Source organism: Suncus etruscus, chromosome 20, assembly GCF_024139225.1.
Source record: "Suncus etruscus isolate mSunEtr1 chromosome 20, mSunEtr1.pri.cur, whole genome shotgun sequence".
NCBI classification, from domain to species: Eukaryota; Metazoa; Chordata; class Mammalia; order Eulipotyphla; family Soricidae; genus Suncus; species Suncus etruscus.
Genome location: NC_064867.1, coordinates 29,048,221 through 29,065,499, shown reverse-complemented (window position 1 = coordinate 29,065,499; position 17,279 = coordinate 29,048,221). Strand labels below are relative to the sequence as shown.

Below are 17,279 nucleotides of genomic sequence, written 5' to 3'. Positions count from 1 at the left end.
GTTCCATCTGGCACCTCATAGGGTCCCCAGCCTTCACCAAGAATAATCCCTGAGCACTACCAGGTGTGGCCCCCAAACAAACAAACAAAAATGGCTGCCCCTGAGAAAGCACATGGATTGAATCAGAATGGAAAACAGCTGGTTTGAAAATATTGGATTTTCTACAAGGGTATCATTTCCTCAGTTTTCTCCATGGATATCATTTCCTCATAAGGTTTCTCCACACTACTTAAATTATTTTAAGCTTTCCAGGAAGTTAGCCAACAGAGGAGTCAATTAGAGTACAGCATTGATAAAAACACACATGTAATCACATTAAAAATGGAGTCACTTAAGCCAACAATCTAGCCATCTTTCTCCTTCCCTTTCACCCTCCATCTCTCTCTCCCTCTTCCCTTCCCTCCCTTCTCTCTCCCTCTCTCTTTCTTTCTCTTTCCGGGATTCTCCTGTTGAGAAAGCAATTTAGACAGTTCCAGGAAAAACTATCCACTATCTGATTAAATTCTAATCCCAGAAGCCATTTTCCTCTAAATTCAAATTGTTCATAGCATTTGTGACAGCAGATTTATCAAAACCCAGCATTTCCACAATAAAAATAAATGAGCAGAGATGTGAGCTGAAGCCAAGAAATGCCCAGTGACAGTGGAGTCTTCCTATATGGTAGTTTCCCATCTTCACCATTAGTTCTTGATGGAAAACAAACCTTCTGGGAAATACTTTCAAATGGCCACCTGCTCCTTGCACAAAAGCAGGCTGCTCCATGGATTTGCTAGTGCCTGCCACTATGGGAGGGAAGGCACAGTGTAGGAAACAGCACTTGATCCCAGATGTACAAGGACAGGGCAAACACAGCATAGTGATGCCCATCTGGGCCAGTAACAGAGTTCTGTCCTGAAAGAGCTGGACTGTCTCACAAGTGAAGGGAAGGGAAGAAGCAAGCTCCGATTATTAGGGCACTGGAGCATAAATAGGTCCCTTGATACTTCTTCCAAGTCATGATAGTAATAATTACTATAATTATCAAGCACTCATATGCCAGGCAGAGTGGATGAGAATTGAAACCGTCCACTTTAGCATTGAGTAGCTCCTCAAGTTAAGACTCAACAAGTCTTCACTTTCCTTCAAGAATTGTTTCATGGGTTTGAGTTGTTGCTGGTCCACAGGAGTCAGAGGATGAGAACTTGTGGGGTAAATCATAAATAGAGCCCTGCCTGACCTTCCAGGAGCTGATGTTTCCTTATAGAGTTGAAGGCTTGGATTTAGACTCATCAGTTGAGGGCATGATCTGCATAAAATCGGACCTGAGTTTCATTCCTGAATGAAATAAATGAAATAAATTAAAAACACTATGAGTCCTAAAGATGAAACTACTTCCTGGGCAATGAATGCTGATGGAATTGAATTCTGAGGGCAACTCTTTAATCTGAGGAGTTGCTCAGGCATCTGTCCTTCACTTTGGCTTCTATAGAAAACAATAAACTAGAGAGTTAAGGTTAGACACTAGACTTATTTATTTTGGGGTTTTGGGCCACATCCAGGGGTGTTCAGGGCTCACTCCTGGCTCTTGGTTTAGGGATTACTACTGGTAGGATCAGGGTACCATATTGGATCCTGGAGTTGAACTTGGGTGGTCCATGTGGTAGGCGAGTGCCCACTGCTGTACGATATATTGCTCTGATCCCAGGACATTAGACTTTTACTGATAGCTATATTGGTGTCAAGTTATAATGCTTAGCACCTGAAATCTATGTAATATTAGAAGCCAAAGGTAGGTCAATAAAAAATTTGAAGAGAAAAAAAGGCAAACCAATCAGTTAAGCCTCTTTTGCCCAAATAGTTGTGGAAACTAGCATAACCTTAGATTATTCTTTGTTAAGCAAAGAAAGCCTGTGCCTTGGCAAACATTTCATTTTTTTCTATCAGAATGAATATCCTATCTAGGTAAAAAGAAAAGACAAATTCACCATTAAGGAGACTTGGCAATGTAGGGTTTTTCCTTTTATGATAAAATTTTAAAAGTACAAGAAACTACTCATTTATTTAATATTCTGCCACATTTTAACACAGTACTATTTGATTTCTTTACATAGAGTCTCAAATCTACATGGCCACTGTCCTAACCAATGTTTCACAAATTAATATCATGCTGAGCAACACATGAACTTAAAACGACTCCCATAAATAAAAACTGTCAGGAGGAGTGAAAAACATTGTCATAACCTCTGGTTATCTCCTATTGCTTTGGCTGCTAGAAGATCCAAAAGGAAGAGTAAAAGTATATTAAAAGTATATTTTCCCAGCGGCCTTTTGGCCTGGCCTAGGGTGGGGGGCCCGGACCTGGGTCACCCGAAACCCCTCTCCCCCTTTCCTCCGGATCTCCAGGTGGGTTTCTGGGAGGAGCTCATGGGGCACCCTTGGTTTTCCCCACTCCCAGGCCGGCTCTAGAGGTTGGATCAGGGGGTGTCGTTTGATCTGGGGGGTGGCAGATAATTTCTCAGCTATACTCAGGCTGTCACTGGCAATTTCATACCCGTCTACATTTTGAAACCGCTCGGGGGCTAGCGCCCCCGCGCGATCATATGCTCCTCCCAACCATCAGTACCCCAGATTTACCCTTCTTAACTTCAGTAACACACAGCTTCAATCTCTGACCAAAGACATACAGTAGATCTTACAAATCCCAGAACTATTTAGAAGGACACAAATCGAATACGTATTGAACACATATATCTTTTGAATATTTTATGATTATTTTCTTTAACTGCTGTAACTCTCTATATATTCTTCTACCATGATGTTTCTATCCACTTTTCATCTTGTCTTTTCTTTGTAAGCTGTTCAGTAAGGATTGTTGGTGGAACTGTCCCTCAGTTTGATGCCTATGATTGAACTATGTCATGGAAATTGCTGGTCTTGTTCCTATTGCCTCCAGATGCACCAATAACGCTTTGTGGCATTGATCCTTGTTTGCATAGACACATTAAAATGGGAAAACACTATACATACAGATTAGTTATTATCTAATAAATCTCATTACAATGTACCTTACACCCTGAATATTGATATAATGACCTGGCATAGGCCTCAGTTGAATGGGCATTCTCCATTCACGCTGGAACCAGGCAAGCTATCTACGAAACATCCAAGGTCTTTTATAGCAACAGTTGGAAGCAGTCCTCTACCAGGAAAGACACTACCAAGGGTGTGACATCGACCTCCTAATAAGACACTTCCGTTTACACTGAGAAGACGTGACAACAACAATGACCTGCGAGAAGACATGACAACAACGATGACCTGCTCTACAGGACATGGTTCTCTCTATTGCCCCTTAAGTGTGAGGTGAAACGAGAGGATGCTCTGCACCATCCTGACTGCAATATGGGATATGCAGACTCCAGGATCTTTAATACAGAAGAATGATACCAACAACAGAGACTATGTGAGGAATGGAGGTGTATTGCCACTACAGACTATGACTTGAATTGGACAAACTAGTTTGCCTGGAGCCTAGAGTCAGTCCTGTGCCAGGAAACTTCAGGGGTAGGGTCTCCATGTATTTAGACCATAATTTGTCTTTCCATGTCCCTTATGTTTTGGTGGGCCTATGCAAACAAATGCCACTTTAATATCGTTTTTTACTATGTTCTCTTGACTCCAATCCTTAAGAAAAACAACCCATTAAAACTTTTGAGGTTAACTTAAACTAGTAAGCATGTGCATGGAACTAGATAAATGTACTTTGCCCTCAATGTTTAAAGAGTTACATAAGTCTAATATCTTTAGATTATATGGTGTGCTGCTAAGAAACAATATGTACTACAACTGGGGATTTGAGGGACAAAGTAATTGTATTGTACATGGGTTCAGTTTTGTTTTTCTTAATGTTCTTTGGCTGAAAGTTCAAGGCTGGGATATCATCGATGGAACTACTGAGAATCCTGTTTATGGGTGATTGGGCTTCCACTGTAACTTTACCCTGTCCTCTTTCTTTGCATCTTTGTTGTCATAATTAAAAAAAAAAAGTATATTTTCAGGGCTGAAGAGATAGCACAGTGGTAGGGCATTTGCCTTGCACAAGGCTGACCCAGTACAGCTCTTGGTTCGATCCCTGACATCCCATATGGTCCCCTAAGCCAGGAGCGATTTCTGAGAGCATAGCCAGGAGTAAGTCCTGAGCATCACTGGGTGTGGCCCCCAAACAAACAAACAAATAAAAACAAAAACAAAACAATCTTGTATTTTCACCTCCTTAGGAAAAGACAAATTGGTGAGACAAATTAATTAAGACAAATTAATATAAAGGGATGTAAAGTTAACCACCTAACAATGATCAATAACAATAAATCCTATTTTTGAGAGGGACCATACCTAGTGGAGCTCAGGACTTGCTCTGGCCTAGATAATATATTCTATATTCTAGTTCAGTGTCTCTTTAGGATTTGTGACCCAGCATATGGTTATAACAGTGACAAATAGAGACATAGAGGAAAAAACAATTAGAATTTCAAGTGAGGTAGTCATAAATGATGCGGCATAATGTTCTTGCTCTTAAAATCATAAAACTATTAATATTTGAGTACATTAATTATTTGCTGCATGCTGTGCAGGCAGCCAAGAGATAATGACTTCCCTTTCGTAAGAAAAAAATGTATTCAAATGCTCCATTTACTTTCATTGCATAATTCAAGTTTGCTTTCTGAGATATCTTTGCCACTCATTAATCTCCCATGTTTTTGCTGGTTAGTTACCCAAACAAACGAGATGAAATAAAGATGTGTGTCAGTTTTCCAGCTGGCCAGTTGGGGTCCTCTTTCTTCACATACTTATTGGGAGGGTGGGGGGGGTGACCATAAAAAATGATGTTAAAAAAATATATTCTTTCAAGAGCAAAAGTCAGAATGGAAGAGGAAAAACACAGGCATGAAGGAAGAGAGAGGAAATAGAGAGGATTTCCTAGAATTGTTCTTCTTATATTCGTAGAAACGATAGTCTTTCACTATCCCCGCTGGTTAATACAAGACCATGCATCTTCCAAAGATAAGGAAGGATGCCTTCAGATTAAACATTATCGATAATGCCTCTGGAAATTTGATGGATGAGACAAAATGAAGAGGATGGGCACCAGCTGTTGCAATGTCTTATTTATGGTGATTTACACTGACGAAAGGCTTATTCGCATTTCTAAACATTTTGCTTGTTAGTCAAGGATAAGTGCTACAGTTTATACTTTCCCCCAACCAGTTTCATCACAGTTTTTGAATTCTAACAGACTTGAAAAGTCCATTAAAATAATCTATTAGCAGGCTAATGGACTTTGTTATTAATCTTATCTGACTTCAAAAAATAAATGAAAGCAAGAAATTGGCGTAAACACACACGCGCAGATTCAAGAGCAAAAAGAAATCTTTCACTTTTACCAAGGCAAACTGCTGAGAAAAATGAAAGCACTTAGATTTTTAAAAATTAATCTGTGGCTTCTTACCCAAAACATAGATCTCACTGCTGACTACAGCGGTGCTGAATCGGTACTTGGAGTACTTCATGGGCGCGCACTCTGTCCATTGGTCTTGGCTGGGGTCATACTGCAACAGTTTGTTGCTTAATCGATCAGGCTCTTCATCAGGAAGATCCATCTATATGAAATATGACAGGTCCTATAATAACAAGCCACTTAAGAGATCACCGCGAGGACGCAGATGCAATTCATCAAAGCAGACAGTCAAGGAGATAGGGAGAGGTTAACTGGAGTAAGTCATATTCACACGCATGTCAAAGCCCATGGCTTGGGGGCTTCTAAACACACTGTCTATATCAGAGGAATTTATATTCTATTACTAGAAGGCTAACTTGTCCAGTCACAGCAAAGACTGTTTGATCTCAGCTGCAAGACCTTAGAGCACTTTCTAGAAAAATGAAGCAACTGCAACACTTTGAAAATAAAAATCAGGTTGGGAAATGATTTTAAAAAATACATTTATTTCTTTTACCAGATTTTAGTGTGGTGGGTTTAAATACTATTTAAATTTTATTTATTTATTTTTATCAGATTTTAGACGGGTGAATTAAAATACTATTTGTGAGAGAAACATTTTTTTTTTTTTTTTTTTTGGTTTTTGGGCCACACCCAGCGGTGCTCAGGGGTTACTCCTGGCTGTCTGCTCAGAAATAGCTCCTGGCAGGCACGGGGGACCATATGGGACACCGGGATTCGAACCAACCACCTTAGGTCCTGGATCAGCTGCTTGCAAGGCAAACGCTGCTATGCTATCTCTCCGGGCCCGAGAGAAACATTTTAAGAATATAAAGCATTTTAAATATTTTAATAATCCAAATTAAATAAAATTAGGGCATTTTTACACTAACATCATGTTCTATACAGGAATAGCCTGGATTCATTTTTTTTTTTTTTTGTCTGTTTGCTGTTGAATCACACTCAGCAGTGCTCAAGGCGTTCACCTGGCTCAATTTTGGGGGAACTTTTTTTGGGAGGGATCAAGAGACCATTAAACCTGGGTAGATCTTATGGTTATACAAGAGCCTTACATGCTGTACCATGTATCCCTTCAACCCCTGAATTCAATTTTAAAGCTATATGGCTACTAAACATTATTTGCAGTTGTTTTACATTTTTATAGATATTTTTGTTTTGTTTTGTTTTGGTTTTGGCCCAGTAGTGCACAAGGGTTACTCCTGGTTCTACACTCAGTAATTACTCCTGGGGACGCTATGGAATGCTGGGGATCGAACCCGGTTCAGCGACATGCAAAGCAAGCACCCTACCTCTGTACTTTCACTCCGGTCTGTTTATAGATATTTTTTTACTGCCAAAAGGCAGTAGGAATTGAATATTTGTTCTTTCACAGATGTATTCCACCCAGGAATTTAAGGTGAAATATTTCTTTTCATCTACAATACAGCAGAAACTCTCCTAATGTCAAGCTAGAGAGGATTCAGTACTTTTTTTTTTTAAATGCAGGTGTTCAGTCCAGAAATAACCGCTATGCTGATGGAAGCTGTATGCAATTAACTGTAGTTAACTTGAATGCATAAGGAGTTCGCTCAGCACACTGCAATCACAACCTCATGTTATTGTATTGTAATATGTACAGACTAGCGGAAGCCTTTGTTATGAAATATTTATGTGTCATCTGTTTAGGGACAGTCTACGTTTACAACTATTGACCTTATTGTTTTCCTTTGCCTTTTCATTTAAGCATTTAATCTATATTTTTCTGAAGCAAAGCAAAGAGATACTTAATCTGGATTTGAGAGAAAAGCAGAGTCTTACAATTGTTTAGGGAGCTTATTCATGCAAAATTAACTATGTAATGGATAGTTCTGCAAAAGCTTAATTACGAATAATGCTTCAGGTTTCAGCTCCTAGCTGTGATTAAATTTGTACTATTTTGAAATACGGTGCACAATATGGAAAATGTGTGGAATATGAAATTAAACTTTTTTTCTAATAATATCTTTATTTAAACACATGGCTACAAACATAGTAGTTGGGTTTCAGTCATAAAATGTACACCTCCCTTCACCAGTGCAACTTTCCTACCATCAATGCAACCTTCCTGCCTCAAATTAAATTTTTAAAGAAAGGTATGGCATAGGATCAATGGGAAAACTCAAGCTTGTGAAAGAAACCATGAAAAATTACTATATATTTCTCTCTATATGTCAGTTTTATCATGAAACCTCTCTAGAGAAACAAGAAATAAGCCAAAAAAGGCAAATCATTAGGTCATAGACATAGTGAGCTGATGAGATTCCTTTGTAATTAGAAAGATGGGATGGGATGATTGGGTGAGTAAAGGACAGTGGGATTGATATTATAATGATATATACTATAACAGATATATAACTGATAGTACCATGGCTCTCCAGGAGAGACATCAAAGGAAAAGAGAAGTGTCAATGTGGTCAGGCTCTCGGTGACTTCTCAGTTTTGATTACCAGATGTCAATCAACAGCCTATGGCATCGCTCTATGCTAATGCCCTGCTTTAGCACCAAGTTTCTACAACACACATATGGGAGTGATGGTGCCAGCATAACACATGGATCTCATCTCCCATGAACAGGGAGAAGACCCAAGAGTTCCTTGCCTTGGATCACACATCTATGGAGCAGACAGGTCTGCCATAAGGATCTGGTTCCTCCAATTCAGCCATTCTCTGCAGAGACTCCTTGGGCATCAGCTTTTTGCCTAGTCAGCAAGCAGAGGAGGGTTAGGATGATCTGAGCATGAGTTATGGAGGCAAGTCATGTCTCTGAATAACACACGTTAGAAGGCATTCTCTCAAAATGCTGTAACACTACTGAGTCTTCAGTTTCACATTTTATACACTAGTGAGTTGAGTGTTTTTTTGGTTTGTTTGTTTTTGGGTCACACCTAGAAATGCTCAGGGGTTTCTCCTGGCTCTAGCTTAGAAATCGCTCCTGGAAAGCTCGGGCGACCATATGGGATGCCGGGATTTGAACCACCATCCTTCTGCATGCAAGGCAAATGCTCTACCTCCATTCTATCTCTCTGGTCCATGAGTTGAGTGTTTTACCAAAACGTTAAGTCAGACATTTTTAGTATTCAACAGATACAGCCACAGCACCAGTCTTAGTACATGGAAAACTCTTTCACCTGTGGGGTCCAGCCTCCAATCACATAAAGTTTATTCTTCACTGTTACGACTGCATGGCATGCCAGTTGGAGTGGAAGTGGAGACACCCTTTTCCAGGAGTCTCTTTCTACAGAGTACTTGTCAACACAGTTTGTAATAAGATACTGGTTCTTAATTTTCATCTGTCCTCCTATCACATAGAGGTCATTATGGATACTGCCCAGAGCATAGAGCTCTCGGAATTCTGTGGTGCATAGTTTTTCCCAGAACTGGTTTCCTCTATCATGATACCTGTAAATGGGGGTGGGGAGAGAGAAAGAAAGTGAGAGATATTAGAATTAATATGAAACCTACGGAACACAAATAAATACACCAAACTGTCTTTTCCCACTGTAAACAATTTGATTCTTCTAATTGGAGAGAAAAAATAACACTGATTAAAGATAGCTTCTGGGCTACAGGTTGAGCACAGACTTTGCAGGGGAGACTCAAGTTTAATTCCTAGAATCACATGGTCCCTGAGAACTGCCAGGAGCAGCCCCCGAGCATTGAACTGGGGGTAGGCCCCAAGCACTGCTATGTATATCCCCAAACCAAAAATAAGAGAGTTACAGGTTTGTACTTAAAAATGATTTGTAAATTAAATACAATGTTCATTTATGTAATAAACCACACCTATCTGGAGAATGTTAGCAAAGCAATTTATTAGAAGGTATCTATCACCAACACTAGTCTTCATGTTCTAACTCTGGGAAGGAAAATGAAGAAGAGGGGCCAGACTGATAGTACAGCAGGTAGAGTGCTTTCCTTGCATATGGCTAACCCAAGTTCCACCTCACTATCCCATATGGCCTCCTGAGTACTACCAGGAGTGATCCCAGAGTGAAAAGCCAGGAATAACCTCTAATTATCACTGTGTGTGGCCTAAACCTCCTTCAAATCAAGAGTAGAAGAAAAAGGGTTGGAGAAAATAAGAATGAGAAAATAATTCTAAATTTTACCATAGAATAAAATCATCAGTATGTAAAATATCATCTTCTATGTATTAGAAGTCTCACTGTAATGCTACATTAATATTTTTTAGAGCAGCAAATCTGAAAATGTCTAGACTCAGAGATTTTTGTTTACTAGGTTATATAGACTCTTAAGGGTTTTATTCTTTTGTGATTCTAAGTGGCTTAGAATAACCAAGAATACCCGTAGATGAATAATAATCCACCTGTAGGTATATATTGGGCATTTAACTTCTATTTTAATCTATCTACTGGGTATGTTATTTCAGAATTGCATGATGAATAATTGTGTGTTGGTCTGAGAAGAGATATATAGATGAGATATATGAGGTATATATGAGACAAATATGCATAATGTCTATATATGATTTATGTTACTTCGTGATTTCTAGAGTTCAACATAGACAATAATGAGTTTATTATATGAGTGTACATGTATGATTTTATAGGGTCACTGAGTAGGATTTGGTTTGTCCTTTGTCTTGCCTACTGATAATGGCAAATTTGTTTTCTCCAAATCTCATGTTTTGGGACACACAGTCCAAGAAGAATAAAGTTCTAATGGAACAGTGAGATAAAATATGCATAATTAGACTTATCCCAGAAAACACTAGAAAGAGAACCTGAAAATTCAAATCTAAAACAATAAATTTTAAAACGCCAGAAAAAATAAGAAAAAATTGCTGTGCTTAAGAAGGAAGAAATATGACATACATATTTTATAAAAAGAAAAAAATTGTAAGTATGCATGAATAACTCTGCATCACATATTCCATGGTCTATCATGTAGTTTTTCTCATGTATCTAGGTCAACTTTTCTCTTTTTTCTACAGAGTGACTTGGTTTCCAACTTGGCATGGACAATGGAAGTTTGTATTTCTTCCCTAGTGGGCATTTCTGGCCTGTCACAACCCGAGCATGGAAATTTACCAGTTTTATGAGCTGTGTTTCCTGCCACACTCTAGGAAAAAAACCAAATTTCTAGAATCACCAGTGATTTATTTCACCCTTTTAGAAGACAATGACTTTTGAAAGAGAAAGATTGGGTATTTATATATGTGGAAGCTGTTGCATTAAAGCAGGTGAATTCATACCTAATTAGAATGAAACAATAAAAAGGACATGTGTTTTGGAGACAATATAAGAAAATAGATGTACAAAATACAAAATGTAGGCTATAAAGGGTGGGAAAGATGTTTGCTGGACCACTAGCTAATCTGATTTCTATTTAGACTTTGAACTGAAAATGCAGAGAGAGAAAATACCCAGGTAAAAATATAGTTTATTATTAGGAAACGTAGATAGGACATAACCAAAAATAGTGACAAAAACATTCATATTCATAGAGTTTGACACTTAAGAGATAACATGTATATCTCCAACTATTTCTATATTAAAGTATGGGAGATAAGTAAAGGAAATTGAAAGGCACATTCTTTTGGGAAATAAAAATACCTTAGGGGCCATAGAGGTAATACAGTGGGCAGGGCACTTGCCTTGAATTCATTTGGCCAAGATTCAATCTCTGGCACCAGGGTCTGCCAAACATGACTGAGAATGATCCCTGAGTATAGAGTCAGGAGACATGCCTGAGTACAACTAAGTGTGTTTCATCTCAATACCTGCCCCCCCCCCAAAAAAAAAGAAAAGAAAAGAAAAAAAAATAGCACCAGGTAAAGAGAAAAGTGATGAGAAAAACAGAAAGGGCTGGGATGTAACTCAGCAGAGAATACTGGAATGCAATGTGATGTTCTGGATTTAGGCCCCACTATCAGAAAAAAAAAGTACTGAGATACAAAAACAAGTAAGAATATACCCCTAGATGATAACTCCTCAGATCACAAAATTGACACTATAGTGAAGTTAAGTTCATTTGTGTTGTAAGATTTTAGCTATCCAGACATCATCTGTTTGGTGCCCTCACCTTGCTGAGTTTTGTCATGATTGGAGGTGATGGGGAGGCAATTGATGCTACTTCCCACAATTTTGGGGGGGGTCACACTTGGCAGCGCTTAGGGGTTACTTCTGGCTTTATGCTCAGAAATCACTCCTGGCAGGCTTGGAAGACCATACGGGATGCTGGGATTTGAACCACAGTCCTTCTGCATGCAAGGCAAATGCCCTACCTCCAGGCTATCTCTCTGGCCCCTTCCCATGTTTTTTAAGGGTGACACTTAGCTTAGTGTCCACAAGGACACACCTGGCTGTGCTCAGGGGATCAAACTCAGACTCTCACATACATTGACCAAGCTTGTGCATCACCAATTGAGTGACTGACCTTCTGACCCCAAACTGATCCTTTCAGCTGATTAATATGGAATTGCTGCTGGCAATGGGAACCGGGGTATGGAGTGGCTAAAGCTAGATAAGAACTAATCATTGTGGGGCCAGAGCAATGGTGCAGTGGTAGGGCTTTTGCCTTGCAAGCTGCTGATCCAGGATGGACCACGGTTCCACCCCCCAGCATCCCATGTAGTCCCCCAGGCCAGGAGTGATTTTTGAGTGCATAGCCAGTAGTAACCCCTGAGCATCATCGGATATGGCCCAAAAAATCAAAGAAAGAAAGAAATGAATCACTGGGGGCCAAAGAGATAGATAGCACAGCGGTAGAGTGTTTGCCTTGCACCCGGCTGATCCAGGATGAACCTGGGTTCGATTCCTAGCATCCCATTTGGTCCCCTGAGCCTACCAGGAGTGATTTCTGAGTGCAGAGCCAGGATTATCCCCTGAGTGCCACCAGGTGTGGTCAAAAACCAAAAACAAACAAGCAAGCAAACAAACAAAAACCAAACAAACAAACAAACAAATGAATCAAAGAGAATGTCAAAGGCTGAAAATGACAAAGGCCAAAAGAGACATCAGGGATCAAACCTGGGCCAACTGCATGCTAGACAAGCACTCTATTCTCTAAACAATTTCTTTAGTACTGCTTAGTAATTTTTTGGGGGGAGCGTCACACCCAACATCGCTCAGGGATTACTCCTGGCTCTGCACTCAGAAGTTGCTTCTGGCAGCCTCGGGGGACCATTTGGGATGCCAGGATTTGGACTCAAGTCCATTCTTTGTTGGCCACATGCAAGGCAAACGCCTTACCACTGTGCTATAGCTCAGGCCCCAGTGTGCTTAGTTCTTATTTACCCACTTAGAAATAAATACTGAATACTTGCTGAATAAACTGAGCAGGTGCATTCATGCTTATATATAGGAACTTCTTCTTAGCAAATATTCCCTGAATTGACTATACATGATGCTGGATTGAACCACCATAAACCACATACATTTTATACTACTGTAGACTTAAGAAGAGTCCATTAATTAAAGACAGAAAATGAAAACTGACAGCTAATTAATAACTTAAGGTCAGGAAAAATAATTACTGATCTGAACTATGCGCTAAAATTAAGTCCAAAGAGTTTGTTAAAGATTTTGTTAAAGAATCATTTATTAAAGATATAAATAAAAGAGGACACAGGAAATTAAAAAACATACCCTGCTATGGGTTGGGAGAAGTAACATAATTAAAATAGCAATACTTTCCAAAGCATTGCACAGATTTTTTTGGTTTTTGGACCACATATGACAGTAATCAGGAGTTACTGTACTCCTGATTCTGGGCTAGAAATTACTCCTGGAAGTCTTGGGAGGCCATATGGGGTGCTAGGGATAATAGAACCTAGGCTGGTCTCTTGCAAGGCAAACACCCTACCCATTGTACTATCACTCTGGCCCCACATTGTATAAATATAATGCATGCAATCCCTATAAGGATAGCCATGCCACTTTTCTTTTTTTTGGGGGGCACACCCAGTGATGCTCAGGGGTTACTCCTGGCTATGTGCTCAGAAATAGCTCCTGGCTTGGGGGACCATATGGGATACCGGGGTATCAAACCACAGTCTATCCTAGGCTAGCCTGGGCAAGGCAGATGCTTTAACCCTTGTGCCACTGCTCTGGCCCTGCCATGCCATTTTTCAAAGAAATATATCAAACACTTCTGAAATTCATATGGAATAATTAACCTCCACCAATAGCCAGAGCAATCCTTGGGAAAAAGAGGATGGGAGGCATCATTTTTTCTAACTTCAAACTTACTCTAAAGCAGTAGTCATTAAAATAGCATAGTACTGAAATAAAGACAGACCTTCAGATCTATGGAATAGACTTGAACATCCTGAGACTGAACCTCAGATATATGATTATTAATCAATTAATGATAAAGAGAAAAGAAATGTAAAGTTGAGCAAGGAAAACCTCTTCAATGAGTAGTGCTGGGAAAACTGGTCAACTACATGCAAAAAAGTGAATCCAAACCTCCCTTTAATACCATGCACAAAAGTCAAATAAAAATGGATGAAAGTTCTTGATACCAGACATAAAACCATAAAGTAGGTAGAGGAAAAAGCAGTAAAAACACCCCATGACATTGAAGTGAAAGGCATCTTCAAGGATGAAACACCACTGACCAAGCAAGTGGAAGCAAAGATAAACAAATGGGTCTACATTAAACTAAAAACCTTCTGCGCCTCAAAAGAAATAGTGACTAGGATACAAAGACTGCCCATGGAATGGAAGAAACTATTCGCCTATCTGATAAGGGAGTGATATCCAAGATATATAAAGCTCTGGTAGAGTTACTAAGAAAAAAAAATCTAATCCCATCTAAAAATGGAAAGAAGAGATGAACAGAAACTTCTCCAAAGACGAAATACAGATGGTCAAAGGGCACATAGAAAGAGCTCCATTTTTTTATATCAAGGAGATACAAATCAAAACAACGAGATATTATCTCATGTTGTGTATTTAAATATTTTAGGGGATTATTATGTTACTGATCCTACCCTAAACAAATGAGGAAATTGTTGTGTATATAAATATTTTAGGGGATTATTATGTTACTGACCTTACCCTGATCAGTGATTGTGCCCTACCCTAGGGTGTGACCTGGCATTCAGCCCCCCACCCTAGGGTGGTACCTGATTCTGCTTCCACCATTGGGTGGTATCTGATCCCACCATTGGGTGGTACCTGATTCTGGGGGATAAAAACAAGGGTCTGTGGAAGGCAAGGAGTTTTTGCTGGAACTTATGCTGAGTCTTTGGACTTCAGTCTTGTCCACCGAATAAAGCTAATATTTCCACAAGCCTGACTGTCTGCGAGCTGTTTACCGCCGTTTCACCTCAGAACCGTCAGCTGGACAGGGTGGCAGACGCGTGCTCCGAGCTGGAGGGGAAAGACCTCATCCTCCATCCCTCCATCAGTCAACTTCTTCAGGGGCTGACTTGCAACAATCTCACACTACAAAGACTGGCACATATTACAAAGAACAGGAACAACCAGTGCTGGTGCAAATGCTGGAAGAAAGGGATTCATTTCTGGTGGGAATGCTGGGAATCGAACCAGGCCCCTACTGGGTAGGCTGCATTCACTACTGTGCTATCTCTCTGGCCCCTCCATTGGACTTAAAAATAAACACTCTTGTACTGCTGCTATTGTCAAAGTCAGATCAATCAAACAAATTTGCAAATACAATACCAGATACCAACCTGTAGACCTCAACATTCCTGTTCTTTTGTCTAGCCAGTTTAGAGGCACTCGCTTCTCCAGCCACAATCACGGTATTGTTTTCCATAACCACACCAGTACACACGGTTCCCAAGCCCTCCCCATATTTAGGAGACGAGATGAAATAAGTCTTCCGGGAGATGGGGTCATAACAAAAACTGGCATCCCCATAGTTTCTCCGTCTGGATCTGATTCCTGAGGAATTGTTACCAATACAGAGCAGAAGGCTGGTAGTCTCCATGCCATAGCGAAGATTGAGAGCGTGAGGCTGTGGGGCCTTGATGGCTTTGAATGCATGCTGGATGATGTCGATGCATTCTGCATTGCAGAGAAGCATGGTGTTCTTTTTCAGGGCTTGTCTTAAAAAGGAAGGATTGACGAGTTCCAATCTAACTTGCTTCAAAAGCTCAACAAGATAGTCTGTGCGCAAGGCCTGATTGTGGTTGACCCAGCGTAGCACCAAGTCCAGAATACTCTCTTCTCTAGATATATTGAGATCATCTGACTTAATAAGTGCCAGAAACTGGTGCACTTCGATGTCGAGTATTTCTTCATGTAAGCATGCCTCTGCAAAGTGTTGATATAAATATTTCTTTGACTGGTCAGATAAATCCTCAGCTCCAATCTGCTTTGCAAAGTAGTAGATACCTACACAGTTAGAGGCATCCATATGGTCCATCATGTACTTTTGACACACATTAAAGACGTCTTCCATCTGCATAAAGTAGGCAGCCATGGCTACCATCTGCACGTTGGCATTGTTGACCTCCAAGTCCGCACTGTACATGTAATGTAACAGTACTGACACACTTTCAGCAGTGATATCATGGAGGATCACTTCCCTCTGCGTACATTCCAGTAGTCCACAGGTGAACATGGCTTTGAAGTAAGGGCTAAATGCAGCCAGAACCAGTCGGTGGCAAGGAAATCTCTCCCCTTCTGCTATGAGGACCACATCAATCATTTCTGTCAATTCTTTCATGTTCTGAATTTGCTTCAGTAAATTCAAGCTATGTTGACATTTTCCTTCTCCCTCTAGTCTGCATTCCATGATCTCCTCATAGGTTTCTAAATATGTCTTCTTTAGATTTAAATCAATGCTTCAGGGTTCTATTTGCCTGTCTGATTACTCTTAAAGAAATGGAGCTAGCATGTGGCAATCCTGATGGAAAGAGAAGAAACAGATGCCTTATACCATTTAAGTACACAGCATTCGTTTTACGAAATATTTATCAGCAGATATTATATATGATGATTAGTAGTTTAACTTATAAATACACATGTATGTTTAATTTTAAGACAGTTGTGTTGGTACCTAAAATGTGATTGATTGCATAAACAGAACATTATTAGTTATGAACACAATATTTTCCTTATTAGCAGAAGAGATTTTATCCTTAGAAGAGTTAGAAAGTTCTCTCTCCAAAGGCGAATGAGGCAGTGATAAAATGAGCATTTTGCTGTCCCATCTACAAAATATGCCTCATCTATTAGCTATGGGTGCAGAGGCATTAGGCAATGATCTTTGTATGGTCCATGCAAAGGAGATTTATTGTTCTTTGTATGTATTAACTTTTTTCTTTTAAAATTGTGTGGGTGGGGCCAGAGAGATAGCACAGCGGTCAGGTGTTTGTCTTGCATGCGACCGACCCAGGAGGGACTCGGTTTGATTCCCGGTATCCCATATGGTCTCCTGCCTACCAGGGGTAATTTCTGAGTGCAGAGCCAGGAGGATCCCTGAGCTCCACCAGGTGTGGCCCAGAAACCAATCAATCAATAAATAAAGTTTAAAAAATAAAATTGCGTGCCAGGATTGAACTCAGGACCTTACACATGCAAGACAAGTGCTCTAGCATTGAGTCACATCTATGGTCCCAGTAAAAGTCTTTTTTTTTTTTTTTTTTTTTTTTTTGGGTTTTTCGGCCACACCTGGCTGTGTCAAGGGTTACTTCTGGCTGTCTGCTCAGAAATAGCTCCTGGCAGGCACAGGGGACCATATGGGACACCGGGATTCAAACCAACCACCTTAGGTCCTGGATCGGCTGCTTGCAAGGCAAACGCCGCTGTGCTATTTCTCCGGGCCC

The 17,279-nt window shown here is 40.0% G+C and overlaps 1 protein-coding gene across 1 annotated transcript in view; it reads right to left on the bottom strand.

Annotated features, from left to right (window-relative positions):
• The window catches only part of KBTBD12 (kelch repeat and BTB domain containing 12), a 50,459-nt gene extending 34,212 nt beyond the window's left edge, over nucleotides 1-16,247 (bottom strand). Inside the window, exons 1-3 of the mRNA XM_049766516.1 lie at nucleotides 15,177-16,247; nucleotides 8,641-8,911; nucleotides 5,486-5,636 (exon numbers count right to left, since the gene is read on the bottom strand). Of these exons, the coding sequence (XP_049622473.1) occupies nucleotides 5,486-5,636; nucleotides 8,641-8,911; nucleotides 15,177-16,246 (1,492 nt within the window). The 5' untranslated portion in view covers nucleotide 16,247. The remainder of the gene's footprint in view (nucleotides 1-5,485; nucleotides 5,637-8,640; nucleotides 8,912-15,176) is intronic.
• Between the last annotated feature and the right edge of the window lie 1,032 nt (nucleotides 16,248-17,279).